General features: G+C 39.4%; 1 protein-coding gene across 4 annotated transcripts in view; it reads left to right on the top strand.

Annotated features, from left to right (window-relative positions):
* Positions 1–19,620, top strand: part of LOC139459838 (influenza virus NS1A-binding protein homolog) — a 54,743-nt gene that overhangs the window by 28,274 nt on the left and 6,849 nt on the right. For all 4 annotated transcript variants that reach the window (XM_071241546.1, XM_071241543.1, XM_071241544.1 and 1 more), the window contains exons 2-8: positions 4,056–4,397; positions 8,710–8,834; positions 13,751–13,879; positions 14,683–14,801; positions 15,263–15,379; positions 16,267–16,402; positions 18,747–18,986. In XM_071241546.1, the coding sequence (XP_071097647.1) occupies positions 4,078–4,397; positions 8,710–8,834; positions 13,751–13,879; positions 14,683–14,801; positions 15,263–15,379; positions 16,267–16,402; positions 18,747–18,986 (1,186 nt within the window). In that variant the 5' untranslated portion in view covers positions 4,056–4,077. The remainder of the gene's footprint in view (positions 1–4,055; positions 4,398–8,709; positions 8,835–13,750; positions 13,880–14,682; positions 14,802–15,262; positions 15,380–16,266; positions 16,403–18,746; positions 18,987–19,620) is intronic.

Raw genomic sequence — 19,620 nt, 5'->3', positions numbered from 1 at the left:
TAGCATGGTTAGATGCAAACTTGAAATTGTTTGACATGCACTTAGTGCATGTCGACTTGATCATGTTACTGTTAGGTCACGCTTTGCAGCAGCTTGCGATGGTGCATGTATAGCTATATCGAGGCTTATTATCATGGCATTGTGACTAATGCATTCATAAGGACAATAATGGTGCACTATGAGGATGACATCGGGCCCGTGAACATCCGGGTTGAATAGGTCTTCAGCAACCCATGCTTGTCGTAAAAGGCGACTATGCTTGTCGTAAGAGGCCTCTGACGGGATCGGGTGATCAGACTCTCTGACTTGATTGATGCATATCCTCTATCCCAATTGTGTGGATCGATGCTCATGTTGTCAATTAATGGATTGTCTGGTCCAGACTCGATTATTTACAGACCCCCGTCATATAGCTTGAATATTGCTGAGTGCAGCGTTAAACAACAAACAATTAAAACAAAACAAAGCATGACATCAAGCGTGAAAAATGTGCCCTACAAATGGATTATTATTATTTCTTTTCAAACTTGGTAAACACTTTATTTACCAATAGGAGAGGTGCAGTGCGTAGTTTGATTTCAATATTTGGATTTTCTGCAAAACACAACTATTTTTCTTTTTTTGACTTAGAATTGCATTTCTTCAACATCTGTGCGACCTATAACTTGAAATCTACTGTATGGATTCTTTTCAAATTTAAGGAACACTTTCTATACTAATAGGGGCGGTCGGGTAGCCTAGTGGTTAAAGCGTTCGCTCGTCATGCCGAAGACCCGGGTTCGATTCCCGACATGGGTACAATGTGTGAAGCCCATTTCTGGTGACCCCCGCCGTGATATTGCTGGAATATTGCTAAAAGCGGCGTAAAACCATACTCACTCACTCACTCTATACTAATAGTAATGGGAAAGGTACAGTGCAAAGTTTGCTTTTGATATGTGGGTTTTCTGAAAATATGTATGATTGTTTTCATGTTTTGAACTTGGAATTTTTTGTTTATTCCAACATTTGTGTGCCTTATTACTTTAAAACTACTGCTGTCTTAAACATATCCCAACGGCTTCGTCATTATGTTGTCATCTTTATACATTCATCCTATATCGGGGGCATGGGTGCCCCAGTCGTCTAAGGCGCCGCGATTCGCTGTGCAGAGTTGCGTCCCTTGGGCACGCCAGAAACCTATGATTGTGGGTTCGAATCCTTGTTCACCCCAATTATGTTTCTAGGTTTGTCAGCACCATACCCGGGCTCGAGGGTTTTACTGAAGTGGTAAACGTCTGAGATCTGCATCACTTGGGGCTTTCCTCCCACATTAAGCTGACACGCCGTGATACAACTGGAATACTGTTAAAAGCGGCATTAAACCCAACTCACTCACTCACTCACACAACCTTTGTCATTGGCTTCTTAATTATGTTGTTAGCTTTGTACTTTCATCCCACCTTGTATTGTGTAGACATCATGATTTATATATGATCAGTACTCTATGCACTTACTAAGCATTCCCAGGATGAAGGAGCAGGAAGTAGCTATGAAGCATCATACAAAGAATAAAAAAAGTTGCCATCCATAAAAAAGTGTCCTATAATCATGGCCTCCCAACTTGTTGGGCTGGCAGCCCTGTTGCTATGAGACATAGGCGACATTATGCTGGATGATGACTGGGGGTTATGTTACAAGACTATTATGTACTATCCTCCATTGTCCTGTGTCTTACATCTACAACGCCCCGTGAAGATTCCGGGGTAGAATAGGTCTTCAGCAACCCATGCTTGCCGTAATGATCCGGGGTAGAATAGGTCTTCAGCAACCCATGCTTGCCATAAAAGGTGACTATGCTTGTCGTAAAAGGCGACTAACGGGATCGGATGGTCAGGCTCGCTGACTTGGTTGATGCATGTCATCGATCCCAATTGCGTGGATCGATGCTCATGATATCAATCACTGGATTGTCTGGTCCAGACTTGATTATTGACAGACTGCCATCATATAGCTGGAATATTGCTGAGTGCGGCGTTAAACAACAAACCAAACCAAACCAAAACATCTACAACACATTCTATTACGACATCCATGTACAGTAGAACACGGACGGAGCGAACAAACGGATACAATAAACCGTTAAAAAATCTCTGATTTATCTCCTATATATTATCATTTAAAATTTACATACATAACAAACTCTCTACAGTGTACTAACATTTATAGTGAACTGATATCTGATCCCTGACAAGCCCAAATACCACTAATTCGTGACGTGTATAGCGAACTGAGAAATCTCACTTAGTTTCAAGTGTCACTGACAATTGGCTGTACGCAATCAAAATACAATGTACATGTAATAGCAATCACCTGTACCAAATTGCTAATTATTTTAAGTAATATATATACATATGAAAGGTGTAACTAGAATAACATGATATTGGAACATAGTATTCAGATAAAGTAATAATTTCAGATATTATTTCTTTCGACTATTGCATCAATCTTTTTTGAATTTGTATCATTGGGTACTTTTTAACTCCATCACCTGTAGATGCAGGAGGAAACGTGTGTAAATGTGGATGTGTATTGTGTTTTGTTTGAGCCAAGATGGCGAACGTTTCCGAGCAAAACCGTATATAACGAACAACGTATGTAACAAACTGATTTCTCTGGTCCCTTGTAGTTCGATATATCCATGTTCTGCACATGTCCGGGACCAAGGATCTGAAACAAGGATTGGTTGGCTAGGAGTCAGTATACGTTGTGTGTGGGGGGTATCCATGTTAAACTGCGGCATGGGATCTCGATGGGCTAAAAAATAGAATGGTTAGCTGGGAGTCAGTATACTGTGTCTGAGTGGGGCATCTATGTTAAACTGCGGCATGGCATATCATTTGTCTAGCACAAGTCGTAATTAGTCAAGACAAGAAAAAACAATCATTCTTGCATGCCTGTGCATGCCCGTCGCTATTTAAGCACAATAATCTTGATGTTGAACCCCATTTCACCTCACCTCACCTCACATTACTAATGTAGCAGGTGTTATATTTGCATTTTCATCAAGTTGCTACATTATACATAAGCATATAGACCGAAAAATATTCAGAACAAAAAAAATCCTTAACTTACACCAGCTGTTAACGTAATCTTAATATTTCACAGCTATTCCGGTAAACCCATACTTTCCGTGTCATATCAGTGTAATGAGAAGTTTCATGAGTTTGTTCATACGGATTGGCATGCAGAACATCAAGGCAAATTATATTGTTTCAAATATGGAACGAAAAAAAACATTCCTTGTTAATTCAGCAGTGTTCCCGTTTACCGGTAATTACCAGTTTTTTATCGATAAAATTAGGCTTGGACTGGTAATTCATAGGACTGCTAGTCCCTGTGGACTATAAAGTCCCGTAGTCTATTTTTAGTGCAAAGAAATAACTTTTCACGTTTCTTCGAGGTTAAGTATCCATTTGTAGCCACTTCGTCTCAAACCAAAGTGAAATATTCCATTGAAAAATTGTGATTGAACGTTGTGTGAATTGTGTGTAGATCTAAGTTACTTCAGGGATGACGTCATTGAATATGTCAGCCATCAACATACAGTGCATTGAACAAAATGTTGAAAGAATTAAACCAGGTCATTTCATAACTGGGTCTTTTTGTGTTCGAAGTTGGGACTGGCAAAAATTGGTGATGGGGGTGGGGACTAAAGATCCACTGGGACTGGCAGTTTAGAAAAGCTAGTGGGAACATGGTTTAGACACCCTGTTGATCAAGCCATTCTGTTAACACAGACACTTAATTAATTCAGACAGTTGCTTCTTAATTCTATGCCAAGTTGGTGACATGAGAGATGGAAATGGCGACACCAATTCTTAAACAAAACTTTGGTGATGAGTGGGTGTAAGGTATTTTTCATACAATATTGAGATATACTATCCTGGAGAGTCAAGGATGGACCCTAACCCTTATCAGACGACCTTGAGCGCTGTTGTTTATTTCTCTTTACCATATTTGATCTTTGCACTCTGGGATTAGTGTTGTATTCATTTGTAATTTCTCTGTTTCAGAACTGAGACTGGCGACGTGAAAATGTCGGCCATGAGTAACGGTTACCCAGAAGAAGAGGAGGAGGACTTGGAAGGGATGGTCTTCGCCAACTCCACTCACAACGACGATGTGTTGACGTCCATCCGATCACTGCGGAAAAGCCAGAAGTTCTGTGATGTCAAACTGGTTGTTGATAACCATGAGATTTTTGCCCACCGCGCAGTCCTTGCTGCCAGCAGCGCCACCTTGTTCGATCTGTTTTCCAAGGGAGACGACTCCATCCAGACGAGCAGCATGGTGAAGCTGAAAGATGTGAAATTCAGCGGATTCAGCCACTTGTTAGACTATATGTACACAGGAAGGCAAGTTGCTGACGTTGGAGATGGAGGTGTTGTGTTGGATGTATGTGTGGAATGTGGTATTGAAGTGTTACCAGGGCCCCGTTCCACAAAGCAATCTTAGCGCTGCGACTGTCGTAAGTCAGTGTTAAAGAATGGGAGTTACAATCACCTTAGCGCTAAGATCGCTTTGTGGAGCCCTGAGCTCCAGTTAACTTTTTGAGCAATTGAGTTTTTACTCGAAGGTTTCTATTTGAATTTGCTCATTACATCATTGTGTAAACAATATTTTTTTACTCAACTATTCAGCACTCTATTGTTATGTTCCAAAAATGAGTTAGCATTTTGAGATTTAAAAAAAAAATTGAAATGATATTTTAAATGTATATAGTGGTTCTAAATATAGACTTGACTCGGAAAGTAAATTAGCTCGTAATTGTGTTTTGGAAATTATCTCCGTTGTACGCATGCTAAAAAAGCTTCATTGGGTATTTCTGAGTGCTGTTGACAAACAATTGAGTTTTTCATTTATTGCATGCTTTCTGTATGCAAGTTAATTGAAAGTAATTGGGTTTTGAATAATTTGGGGTGGGGTGGGGGGGGGGGGGGGGGGGGGTGTGTCAGATTCGGTGACTAAATGGATCGGGTGGTCAGACTCGGTGACTAAATGGATCCGGTGGCCAGACTTGATCACTAGATAGATCGGGTGGTCAGACTTGATCGCTAGATAGATCGGGTGGTCAGACATGATCACTAGATAGATCGGGTGGTCAGACTCGGTGACTAAATGGATCCGGTGGTCAGACTCGGTGACCAAATGGATCCGGTGGTCAAACTCGGTGACTAAATGGATCGGGTGGTCAGACTTGATCACTAGATAGATCGGGTGGTCAGACTCAGTGACATGGTTGATAGGGTGTCGACATACGCCGACAACATTGATGTTGCTCACAATGTTAGTCATTAAATTACATCACAGCATGTCAGCTTAACAGCTAGTAGTAACAGCTACCTCTTTGTTTAAAACCCATGCATGTGTGAACTGACTGAACAAGATTGCGGGAATTGGGGATTCAAACCTCTTATCAGTTTGTCATGGCTGTTAAAGGAGACAGCTTTTGCAACTACCTGCCTTCTCCACCACAACCCAGTCGTCTAAGGCGCCGCGATTCGCTGTGCAGAGTTGCGTCCCTTGGGCACGCCAGAAACCTATGATTGTGGGTTGGAATCCCGGTTCGCCCCGATTATGTTTCTAGGTTTGTCAGCACCATACCTGTGCTCGTGGGTTTCACCGAAGTGGTAAACGTCTGACACCTGCATCACTTGGGCTTTCCTCCCACATTAAGCTGACACGCCGTGATATAACTGAAATACTGTTAAAAGCGGCGTAAAACCAAACTCACTCACTCACTCTCCACCACAACAGGGGTTATAGTGTTCGCTTCTCACGCTGAAGACGCGGGTTCGATTCACCACATGGGTACAATGTGTGAAGCCCCTTCCTTGTGTCCCCTGCTGTGATATTGCTGGAATATTGCTAAAAGCGGCGTAAAACATTATTCGATCACTCTCCACCAAAACAATATGTTTGTAAATAGGTCCAGGGTATTTGTGATAAGGGGCGGTCGGGTAGCCTAGTGGTTAAAGCGTTCGTTCGTCATGCCGAAGACCCGGGTTCGATTCCCGACATGGGTACAATGTGTGAATCCCTTTTCTGGTGTCCCCCGCCGTGATATTGCTTGAATATTGCTAAAAGCAGCGTAAAATCATATTCACTCACTATTTGTGATAACAGTGAGAACTTGAGAAGGCTCATTCTATTGTCCCAATTCACTACAGCGAGGAAAATGGTTCCCTTCTGTCATTACATTACATGACACTATAAAGCATTAAGAAATATCATGCCTCCATTCAAACATTTTTAGGAGATTTAGAAAAATTTATCACGAACCTGCAGTTATTTCCGAAACCTGTTTAGTATTTGTGTTCACTAATCACATGCCAGCATTCATTTTTAAAAATTCTCACCTGAAACGAATCAGTAAACATTGACTATCAGACCATGCATGCTATTGTACGATTCAGTTTATGATGCCAACAGCACACAGAAATGCAACAGACTTATCATTGTGATCAGCATTGGGTGACAACTATATGCATATATGAATATAGCAAGTATGTAAACAATGCTGGCTGTATGGGGACTCCCGCTGTGCTTTGGACGTACTTGGCTGAGCATCAGTCGTGTCCAAGCATTACCGTATTTTCTGAAGTATAGTGCACACCCATGTATAATGCACACACCCCTCTAGCGGATTCAGCATTTTGGGAGAAAAAAAAATTAAAGTGTGCACCCATGTATAATGCGCACCCCCCTCTAACAGATTCAGTATTTTGGAAAAAAAAAATTTGAATGTCAAGCGCAGAAAAAAATACACCGTAGATCTACCCTTGTAGGTCAGAATCTAAGACTTTTGTTTTTATAAGGGGCTATCATTAACGTAAGGTCATTTTGCAAGTTTAATTGTGTTTGGATTTGATTGTTTTATCATTATTTTAGTAGTATCATGATTATTTTTTTTGTATTTTTAAAAAATATTGAATACCACATGGTTTTACAGCAGAGCAATGCAGAGATTGCCAGGGATACAGACTTTTGACCCTTTGAAAAAAACACATGACACACCAGATCCCTATCAGTCCATTGGAACTGTAGTTTTACAACCCGACCATTATTCATCATAAGGCCTTGATAGGTTATTATTAGATTTTGATTCCTGTCATCACGATATTTGATATCCCCTACAGATGAAGACAATTTGGATGTGTCTGCCCTTCATTATTACTTTACCCATGAAGATCCGGGTTGGAATTGGTCTTCAGCAACCCATGGTTGTTGTAAGAGGCGACTAACGGGATTGGGTGGTCAGGCTCTCTGACTTGGTTGATGCATGTCACCGTATCCCAATTGGGTTAATCAATGCTCATGATATCCATCAGTGGATTTTCTGGTCCAAATCTGGCTGAGCATGTCACGCCCAAGCATTTGGTTTGGTATGACATGTTTTATGCAAAGGAACACTTACATAAAGCTGCTGTTAATACTCAACCCATGAAGATCCCTGAAGAATGGGTCTTTAGCAACCCATGTTTGTCGTTAGAGGCGACAATGTCTGTCGTAAGAAACGACTCACAGGATTGGTTGGTCAGGCTCGTTGACTTGGTTGATGCATGTCATCGAATCACAATTGCATAGATAGATTGCTGGTCATGGTGTATAATCACTGGATTGTCTAGTTCAGACTTGATTATTTACCGCTGTCATATAGCTGGAATATTGCTCAGTGCGACATTAAACATTAAACAAACAAACTGTTAAGAAGCAGTGTGGTTATTGAGCATCAATCCCCCAAGCATACGGACACTATGGCATCGCGAAATGGCTCGTTGAAATTTTTCAGAACTGTTATGGCATTTATTCTGTAATATAGGGGAGTTACTCTTGCTTGGGTACTACATTCTCATAATGAACAGTTATGACAGTTGCGACCGTAAATGAGTGTATATTTCCATGTAAGTTTTTTGTGTTTAATAATTAAAGGTAAGTTGAGTTTTCCAATATTGATATTAATCCCAGCTTTGTTTGACAACCAATCTGTGGTGTTTGAAAGTGGATTATTAAGTTGTGGGCCCATTCAGTAGGTGGCTTCATTTTGTCACCAAAACTATAAGAAAGTAAACGGACAATATTTCATGACTTTTAGGCCAGGCTTTTTTTATTTTTAGGATTACAGATTTTTCAGCCCAAAGTCCAGGGTTGGAGGGGGGGAAAAAAACAAACGAGATCCATTTTTTTAAAATGCAGAATGCCTCTGGCTTACTTTATGAACATATTCTGTGCTCAAAAAACCACCATTTGTGACGAAAAAGCCCCTTGTAACAATAAAAATTCTACCACTTACAACACAGACAAATGTCAAGGGAGGCTATTCATGTTCGGCTTAGAGATCAACAAAGATAGATTATGTATCGCTTTACTAGTTTACAACGGTAAATTCCTATTTTTTTTTATTAAAAGGTGATGATAACAAATAAAATAACTGACTCGTGGCTATCAGCGGGGGAAAAAAAGAGAAATCTGATTATTATTATTTTACATATCCTGAAAAATAAGAGTCGGTGAAACCGTAATCCGAAAAATATAAAACGCCTGGCCTTATATGTAAAACTCTGCAGAAAATTCCAATCAAAGTGAGGCAACATTTTCTAACTTTAATATTTTTTTGAAAAATCATCTATCTTGCTGAATATTCTTAATACGTCATTCCTATTTTAGATTGACAGTTCCAGCGGAGGATGTTCGAGAGGTCTACGCGATGGCTCGACGCTTGAAAATCGTGAGCGCCGTGGATGCCTGTGCCGACTACCTGTCATCGACCTTGACCCCTGTCAACTGTCTAGGTATCCTTGATACTAGCTCGTCTTTGTCCCACAGTCCGATGTTGTTGCTACTTCTTCACGATTTATCGTGTTGTACGTAGTAGCTTAGACATTCACAGTCCAAGGCTGACCTCAGAATAAATGGTAAGAAACCCTTTTTAAGTTTCCCCCCGCAAGTCTAGCTCAGAAATCAGTTCCTCTCTGTTATTTCTTTCTTTTTTATCTTATGATAAATCTTTTTTCAACAACTTTCAGCATTAAAATGCTTGATGTATTTTGAAGATATTTTAAATAATGCCATTATTTACTAATGCTTGGTAAGAATCTAAGACTTTTGTTTTTTTATAAGGTAGAGGCTATCATTAATGTAAGGTCATTTTGCAAGTTTAATTGCCAATGGATTTGAGTGTTTTGTCATTATTTTAGTAGTATCATGAGAATTTTTTGTATTGTTTTGAAAATATTGAATACCACATGGTTTTACAGCAGAGCAGTGCTTCAGATTGCCAGGGATACAGAATTTTGACCCTTTGAAAAAAACACATGACACACCAGATCCCTATCAGTCCATCGGAACTGTAGTTTTACAACCCGACCATTATTCATCATAAGGCCTTGATAGGTTATTATTAGATTTTGATTCCTGTCATCATGATATTGGATATCCCCTACAGATGAAGACATTTGGATGTGTCTGCCCTTCATTCTTTACTTTACCCATGAAGATCCGGGTTAGAATTGGTCTTCAGCAACCCATGGTTGTTGTAAGAGGCGACTAACGGGATCGGGTGGTCAGGCTCTCTGACTTTGTTGATGCATGTCACCGTATCCCAATTGCGTTAATTAATGCTCATGATATCCATCAGTGGATTGTCTGGTCCAAACTCGTTTATTTACAGACCACTGTCATATTGCTGGAATATTGCTGAGTTTCCTCTTCTGGAATAGTTAGGGAGTTAACAAAATTGTTTCAAAATCATGGTAGAGTCATGGAAAATAATATTGTTGTTCAAGTATTTCATTTCTGGTGATATTTCAGTGATGGGAAAATAAATAAAAGTCAATTATTACCTGTTCTCCATGTTAACACCTCTCAAAGTTTGTTTTGTTGTTACTTATTGATATTATTACAGTGAAACCTGGCCTAATTCTCTGGAAAAGTCTTCGCTAAAAGTTTGCAAACCCTAAAAGTAAAATATGACCTGCCTCACATTTTTTACATATTTTACATGAAAATCTGATAATTAATTTATTAAGGCCTTATGGGTCCTTGGACCCAGGATTTTTCACGTCAGTTTGAAGCTCTGCCAAGTTCGTGTTTAAAATTTTATTTGAAATTGATCAAATAATAAGGTAGACTCCATCAGTAAGACTTTTATCTAATTTTGTTTGAAGAATTGTTTTATTTGTATCTAAAGACTTCTACATATAATTTTTACTAGTATTGAGAATTAAGGTAATATTTTGAGTGGAATGAATTTCTGTGGCGAAATAGACCTGATGCCCCTCTCTATAGCCTGATAAGGACGCCTGTATATGCCCTGCCATGTTATAGAGGGACCTAGAATCCCGTTGTTGTCGGCCATCTTGGTCTCGGACTGTGTAATGAGGCACTTGGATGAAGATGGACACTGCGATGTACCGATAACAAGGCCCTGTTTCAGATCCATCATTTGGGACCACTACGGTAGCATAGGACACCGCATGTTGACAACAACTTTTAACAGTGATGCATTACCACATCAAACCTAATTATTTATATTTTTTAAAATTCTTTTTTAGTAATATTAATTTAGCCTGATTACTGACTGAACAAATGTATTCACAAGTTCCATATAAGCCTGTTTGAAACTTGTTTGGGATAAAAAAAATATTTTTTTAATATTGGCAACAATTAATATTATTTTTTTTCTCTGTTAGCTGACTGAACAAAAGAGTTCTCATATTCCATATAAGCCTGTTCGAAACTTATTTGGGATGAAGAAAATATTTTTTTTGAAACTGGCAACAATTGAAGCCCATGGCTGTTGGACCCACATGATGATGAAACATGGCGTTGTTTAGAGACACCCATATATACTGTCTAAGTTGAGATTTGTGTGATATCAGTATCCAGTGTGTATCTGTTAAGGTAATCACATTAGATACAAGGTAAGTCATTTGTTGATGAAACAGTTCTTAGAGGATGAGAACAGGGTTGTTATGATTTAAGTCTCGTACATTGTGGATCTGTTGCCATGAGGTCGTGTATTCACCCACAGCGATGTTTTAGGCTAAAAAAAAAAGGAGGTAGTCTTGGTTCTCATCAACGCCCACATCATCATAAAGTCTGCTTCACATTTCGTTTTTAATTTTTATACAGAGCTCCAGATAACATTTTGAGCAATTGAGTTTTTACTAGAAGGTTTCTATTTTAATTGGGTTATTACATTTTTCATTGGGTTACCAATATTTTTTAACTCATCTATTCATCACTCTATTGGGTTTTTCCCGATATGAGTAAGCATTTTGAGATTTCAGAAAAGATGAAATAATGTTTTGATGTATATTACGGTTCTAAATATAGGCTTGACTCGGAAAGTAAATTAGCTCGTAATTGGTTTAGGAAATTAGCTCTGTGTGCTGTTTTCAAACAATTGTGTTTTTTATTTAATGCATTAGTTTCTGTACGGAAGTTAATTGAAAGTGATTGGGTTTTGAGGAGGTAGTTTTGGGGGCTATTTTACGCAAATACGCAGCTTATCTGTAGCTCTGTTCTATATTAACATGATTTGGGAATATGTACCATAAATGCTGCCCTCTGAGTACGTCTAGGTAATCCTTGCCAGTATTTAGTCCATATTAACATCACGACATATATTTGGGACTTCGGTCATCCCATGGACAAGAACCAATCTCTTATCATAACATGACAATGCTTTCTATTGTATTGTTTATCACACCATGACTTTGCTGTTGAGATATATACCACCTCATGACAATGTATTTCGTAGCAACCCTTGGATATTTACATTAGCTTTGAGATCAGTGCCCTAATACGTATATCAATATGAAGTTATCAAAGTATGCTTGAATATGAACTATAATGGCGATTAAAATCGGCTAGGGTTTCAGATCGGTTCATTTTCTAGGACTGACAATATCCTTCAATATATGTAATGATATAGAAGAATATCTTATCAAATTTTGAGGGGTGGTGGGGTAGCCTGGTGGTTAAAGTGTTCGCTCGTCACGCCGAAGACCCGTGTTCGATTTCCCACATGGGTACAATGTGTGAAGCTCATATCTGGTGACCACTGCAGTGATATTGCTTGAATATTGCTAAAGTGGTGTAAAGCCAAACACTCTCACTAATCAGAATTTGCTAAAGTCGTGAATAAAGTGTCAATTTGTCTCCAGCAAAATTCCTGTTCTTCAACATCTATTGACCTGGCACAGATTCACAGCTGGTTGTCCCTGAGCAGACCAGAGTTGTCGGAATGTGCCGATTGTTTCATGGGTTTATGTCTGGCACAGCACCCACTCCACTCACATGTGTCGTGTATATGTTATTGTTCGTAGTCCTCCCATTTCCCTGAGAACTTAGACAGTTGGACTCAATGTTCCTACATGTCTTCACGCAATTCGCTGTGCCGATTTGCATCTCAAGGTTAAAGGTTGCGGCATTCACTCGTCACCATGAAGCCCCGGGTTCGATTCATCACATAGGTACAATGTGTGAAGCCCATTTCTGGTGTCCTCCGCTGTGATATTGCTGGAATATTGCTGACAGCGGCGTAAAACCATACTCACTCACTCCCTGTGGCAGTGGAGAGCCTAATGGTATTCGCGCGTCATTTCAAATGCTTAGGAGGCTATTTCTAGAGTCCCCTGCCCTGATAAGCTTGAATATGGCAACAAGCAGTGTAAAACCCTTCATATACTTATTGTGCGGTCGGATAGCCTAGTGGTTAAAGCGTTCGCTCGTCACCCCGAAGACCCGGGTTCGATTCTCGACATGGATACAATGTGTGAAGCCCCTTTCTGATTTCCCCCAAGCCATGATATTGCTGGAATATTGCTAAAAGAGGCGTAAAACCATACTCACTCATATACTTATTGTGATTAACTACTGTGGTCTGTCGCTAGACTCAGAGTATTCCCCCTGTGCTGTATATCCTGTATCACACCAGGTTGTAGTTTCACATAGTGCCACGTCACATATACTACACTGTATGTTCATGTGTAACACTAGATAGTTGAAAATTAGCCATGTTCACCACTATTATTTTGGTAAATTTTATTATACAAGCCACAAGCTTATGTTCTTGAAAACTTATTCGTATTAATAAAACTGTTCATGTAGCTTATAGATATGAGAAATATAGAAATAACGGTCGAAGACATGTTTGATTAATTTACTAAGATTGGTCCTACACTACTGAATCAGTGATGACTTCCTGTTGTATCGGTGATAACTTCCTGTAATATCGGTGATGGTGTTTGACTAAGAAACAGCCTTTATTTATATATATACAGTATATATATGTGTGTGTTACATGTTACATGTAACACAACCCAGGCTGATATGGTCTTGTTCATCCATCATTCCAAAATTTAATTACCAGTAACTTGGTAAAATGTTTTTATTATATTGCATTCAGAAGAATATTGCTTGGAAAATCATACAAATCAACAATGTAATTTCATTTTTAATGACTGTTTTAAGAATTTAGAATGTAAATTGATTGTTAATTTTTGATGTTTTCAGTGGTGAGCTTTAGTACCTTATGGGCAGTTAATCTGTGATGTAGAGTAGCTCTTGAACAAATCTAATGAACGTTTAGTTTGTGCCTTAAGTCAGTGTATACATGTGATCATTTTGTGTGATGTATGAAAAACTGCAGATTTAAATCTTTCCATGTGTGTCTCACCCATTATCATCTTTTTGTTTCCAGACGTACGTATGTATGCCGAAGACGAACATTTCCGCGGCAGGATCAACGAGTACATCCAGGACAACATTGGCGCTGTCACTAGCAACAAACGGTTCTTCGGGTTGCCTCGGATACAGCTGGAGATTATTGGTGGGTGTAGGCTTGCAAAGAATCCTGTATATACAGGAAGGGTTATCGAGCAAGTTTTTCCAAGGGTGTTGGTGGAATTAATGATCTGGGATTTAATTGGACCTTCTCAGAGGCCATTTGCCCCAAATCTGGAGCACGTCGGTAAATATAGTTATAACTAATGTAATAGCTTGGTCAATGGGATATGAGTAACAGGAGTAAAAGGCAAAAGGCGACCATGCTTGCCGTAAGAAGCGACCAACGGGATCAGGTGGTCAGGCTCAGTGACTTGATGCTCATGATAACAATCACTGGATTGTCTGGTCCAGACTCGATTATTTACAGACCACCATCATAAAGCTGGAATATTGCTGAATGCGGTGATAAACAACAAACAAACTGATAACAGGATCAATGAAGAGGAGGCTTTAATACTTAATTTAACATTTCTACATTGAATGTGAGAATACAAAATAAAAATACCTCTGAAATAAATAAAATAATAACTCCTACAAAAAATTCCCTAATTTGAAAAAAATAAAATTCCCCCCTCATTTTGCCTGCAAGGGTACCAAGTTTGGAATCCTAGATAAACTTCTGTGATCATTTGGAATACAGAAAACATTCAAAATACCTCTAAAGAAAATAAAATGATAACTCCTAAAAAAATTCCAAATTTAAAAAAAAAAATCTTCCACACACACACCCCCCCCCCCCCCATTTCGAACAGATTACAAAGGAAAAACCCATAAAAAAAATATTGAGTCGAAGAATGAATTCTGCTGAATGGAACTCAATTTCTGATGGATTTCTTCCTGTTTCAGGTACAGATGAATCGTTCTTCACATACTGTAATGAGAAGCAGTTGTTTGACCTTGCTCTTGACTGGGTCAAGGCCAGTGTGGATGAGGTCAAACCAAAGTTTGATCGCTTGATAGAAAAGGTATGTATATTTTCAATTTTTACAAAAATGTTTTTATGTGTCATATTTGCCATTGATTGTTCATTTCTGTGGCGTTACTAATCAGGTTGTGTACGTAGGAACATTGTCTGTTTGTAAAACCAGGAACCTTTCACAGGGTGGGCATTCAGTTTTCTTTTGACGTTAACTCGAACACATTTAAAAAAAAATATGAATCATTTCACGAAAGGTTTACAATTTTTGTAAAAGCAACTGCACAATGACGGAAAAAGGGCCCGTTTGAAATGTTTCTGGTTTTCGGAGTACGTAGGATGATTATGGGCATCACAGAGTTTCCTCTATATGTAGCAGGTGAAGTAAGCGCCAGGTTGCCATGGCGACAGCTTTGGGTTCGTGAGTATATTTCATCTTCATTCTTTCATATCACGCCTTGGCTATGCCGTTTGAGGTTGGTTTGTCATGGTTTAGTATTCTGTTTGCAGGTGAACGTCCTGTACCTGTGTGCCGACAACGTCCTCAGGGACTGCAAGGACATTGACGATGACAACCTCCGTCAGGATATGACGGTACAGGACTACAAGAAACTCATGCGAAAACAGGTCGGTGTGAACTTTGAACTTCTGCTGTTGTTGCCATGGTTACATTATATGTTGTATATCAATAGTGAAAATAATGCATAAATTGTAATCCCCGTGAAGATCCGGGGTAGAATAGGTCTAGAATAGGATCGGGTGGTCAGGCCTGCTGACTTGGCTGATGCATGTCATGGTATCCCAATTGCATTGATATTGATGCTCATGATGTCAATCACTGGATTGTCTGGTCCAGACTTGATTATTTACAGACCGCTATCATATAGCTGGAACAAACAATCAAAACAAAACAAAACAAAAATTGTATAGCACCTAATATCCATCTTCTAGTTGCTCACTGGTGCTTAAACATACAATACAGTTTGTTGGGTTTTCTAGGGAATAGGATTACAATGTACAGATGCTTTAATGAAATGAACTATTCTACATTGAGGCAATATCAGCCAGAATCCCTGCTCTGTATCCTGTTTGAGACTGCTCATTTCACACAGACCCGAAGACAACTGATGTACACGATGTTAAACTCAACTATGACAACAGGATAGCTTCACTTAGATATTAAACTCTACTGTGACAACAGGATAGCTTCACCTAGATATTAAACTCTACTATGACAACAGGATAGCTTCACCTAGATATTAAACTCTACTATGACAACAGGATAGCTTCACCTAGATATTAAACTCTACTATAGCTTCACCTGGATATTAAACTCAACTATGACAACAGGATAGCTTCTCCTGGATATTAAACTCTACTATAGCTTCACGTTGATATTAAACTCAACTACAGCTTCACGTTGATATTAAACATATGGAATATGCAGTTTGCTGTGCAGAGTTTTTGTCCACCGTCACATTCACTGTTTCATGTTATTGTTTCCTCGTCCACAGAGTGGTATAGATGAGTCCAGGATTCCGTCCTCGTCCAATGGGAAACAACAGCATCCCTTCCACAAGTTCAATATTGAACCCGAAATGCCGAAAAACAACCGCGAGTGGTCCATTGTGGCTGGGCACATGACGAAAGGTACGAAAGACTTGCTATCATCTAAAACAACTTTCACACAATACATCCACACCTAGCTGCTCATCCAGATTGCCTTAGGTGCCGCAATGTTCAGAGTTGTGTCCCTTAGATGTGCCAGGAAGCTATGATCATGGGTATGTTTGTCAGCACAATGCTTGTTGGTTTCACCAAAGTGGTAAAGGACTAAAACTTCACTTCAGCCTCTCCTCCTACTTCAAGCTAAACACTGTTATATAAATTAAGTACTGTTCAACATTCAAGCTGCTGTTAAAGCCTCCACACTCCCAATACTAAATGCCCATGATGATCCGGGGTAGAATAGGTCTTCAGCAACCCAAGGCTTGCCATAAAAGGCAACTATGCTTGTCGTAAGAGGCGACTAACGAGATCGGTTGGTCAAGCTTGCTGACTTGGTTGATGCATGTCATCGTATCCCAATTGTGTAGAACGATGCTCATGATGTCACTCACTGGATTGTCTGGTCCAGACTCGATTATTTACAGACCGCTTTCATATAGCTGGAATATTGCTGTGTGCGGCGATAAGCAACAAACACAAATAATATTAAAAATATTCTACTCAAGACAAGTTAAAGAACAGCCACAATTTGAGGATTGTGTTGCTGTACCCACCAGCCATGAAAGGTGAGGTGAAATAGGATTTAGGATTTAATGTCGAGTCCAAGATTATTGAACTTATATAGCGACGTGCATGCACATGTGTGTGTGGCTGCTTGTTCTAGTCCAGACTGATGCTGATTTATAGTGCTAGCCCACTGAGATACCATGCCGCAGTATAACATGAATACCCCACTCAGAAGCGGTATACTTACTCCGAGCCGACCAGTCCTTGTTTAAGCTCCTTTATGCCAAGCGCCAGACAGGGTAAAAACAAGTACCATCTTTTAACGTCTTTTGGTATGATGCGGCCGGGGATCGAACCTCGGACCTTCCGCTCTCTGGGCGGACGCTCTACCACTAGACCACGCAGGCGGTCCAGCCATGACAGAGTAACCATAGTAACATAAACAAATCTGAATTCTTAAACGTCTTGAGGTTGCATACAATGCACCGAAATCCTGCTTTGTACTCATATCAGGTCAGATCCTAAACAGAATGCCAACAACAAACTCTCACTGAACATTCTGCCCAGTGGGATGAAAGATTGATTATAGTAGCATGAAAGAATCAGAGGATCCTTATCCTTTTTTTGGTAGTATATATATATATATATATATATATATATATATATATATATATATATATATATATATATATATATATATATATATACACTCACCGACAAGGGAATAGCAAATACCATCTGTGTTGGTTAAAATAATAAGAATGACTCATTTTCAAGAGAAATTAGATTAGTTTGATGCACAAACGAACATACTGATATGTTGCGTGAACCGACACTCATAAATGCATCACATGTGACGTCATAGATCCATGACTATAGATGCAACTTTTGTCTTGTGCAGGATTAGTGTGTAAAGTTTGGAAGTCGCGTGCAGCATATAATGATAAGAATAAAGACAAACTTGACTTGATTGTTAATTTTGTCATTAATTGGTACACATTGGAAACATCTCTTCTTACCATACATACTTCTCTATTAGGGGTGTCACGATATAGGTACCTCACCATACGATAGGTATCTCGATTTTGAGGTCAAGATACGATACGTAACTCGATACAGCAATACTGACCTTTGATGCATAAATTTAACAGCAAACATTTTAATTACATATCACATTCACAATCATGTGTTCTAACCACTATCAGTAGATTATTTTTTAAAATAATATTAATTAGAAAAGGTTGATTCTGTTTATTCAAAGAAGTGTCAGCCACTAACTAGTTTTCATATGTGTCAAATTCAGAAAATATCATGAAAATTCGATTAAAAAAAAGAAATCAATCAATACTCGAACAAATGGAGACCTATTTCAATAAAATTTGAGAATTATCTACGAATGTATCGATACAATCGGTGAATCATGACATCCCTAGTCTCTTGGTTCAAGGGGCACGGATGGCCCAGTCGTCTAAGGCGCTGCGATTCGCTGTGCAGAGTTGCATCCCTTGGGAACGTCAGAAACCTATGATTGTGGGATAGAATCTCGGTTCGGCCCAATTATGTTTTTAGGTTGGTCAGCACCATACCCGTGCTCGTCTGAGACCTGCATCACTTCGGGCTTTCCTCCCACATTAAGCTGACACGCCGTGATATAACTGTAATAATGTTAAAAGTGGTGTTAAACCCAACTCACTCACTCACTCTTGGTTCACGTTTCTTTTGGCGGTGAGTATATATGGCTGTCACCATGGTGTTGCAGAGCACACATTCCTGTGCATGGTGATGTTGAGCAGCCAGATGGCCACTCTCTCCATCCACTTCCGCATGCCACAGTCCAGCCCCTACAGCAGCAGCTCCGAGGGGCCCGACTCCCCCATCCACAGCAAGAGCAGGACCAACTCCTTTGAGCGCCTCGGACCCCTAGCAACGCTGGCCACCATGACCACGCCCAGGTGTGCCTTCGGTATCCGTGCAGTCAAGGGGAAGATTGTGGCTTGTGGTGAGTGTTGCTGTGTCCCTACATTCGTTGTCTGTTGCCTTCTAGGAACTCTCACTCTGTGACAAAATTCAGCTTGTCATTCCCACATGGAAACTTAAATCGTCTCGTGCCCAAAAGTTTGGAGCAACTTCTGCACAGAAATTGAATGCTTTTACAATTACCTCAAGGACAGTTCCAGCGCTTGATAGTTTCAAGTGAAGATTAAAAACTTCTTTTTTTTTGACAACTCGTCCTTTTAACTATCAGGTACATATGAATATGTGTTATTTATTTATTTATTTATTTATTTATTTATTTATTTATTTATTTATTTATTATTTAGTTTTTAGTTTTTTTTATTTATTTATTGTAGGATTAACACCTGATATTACTCACTATTTTTGGCCATCTGGAGAAAGATACAGTGTACCCCAATTATCAGTGGTATAAGACATTTATGAAAATGATATCAATGCTATATGTAGATATTTCCAATAGCCACAAGACCCGGGGTAGAATAGGTCTTCAGCAAAGCCATGATTGCCATAAAAGGCGACTATGCTTGTAAGAGGCGACTAACAGGTGGGTGCTCAGACTTACTGACTTGGTTGATGCATGTCAATTGCGTAGATCAATGCTCATGATGTCACTCACT

The sequence above is a fragment of the Haliotis cracherodii genome, unplaced genomic scaffold (assembly GCF_022045235.1).
Source record: "Haliotis cracherodii isolate W230 unplaced genomic scaffold, xgHalCrac1.p SCAF_13, whole genome shotgun sequence".
In the NCBI taxonomy this organism is placed as follows: Eukaryota; Metazoa; Mollusca; class Gastropoda; order Lepetellida; family Haliotidae; genus Haliotis; species Haliotis cracherodii.
This window is presented reverse-complemented; position numbering and strand designations above follow the sequence as displayed.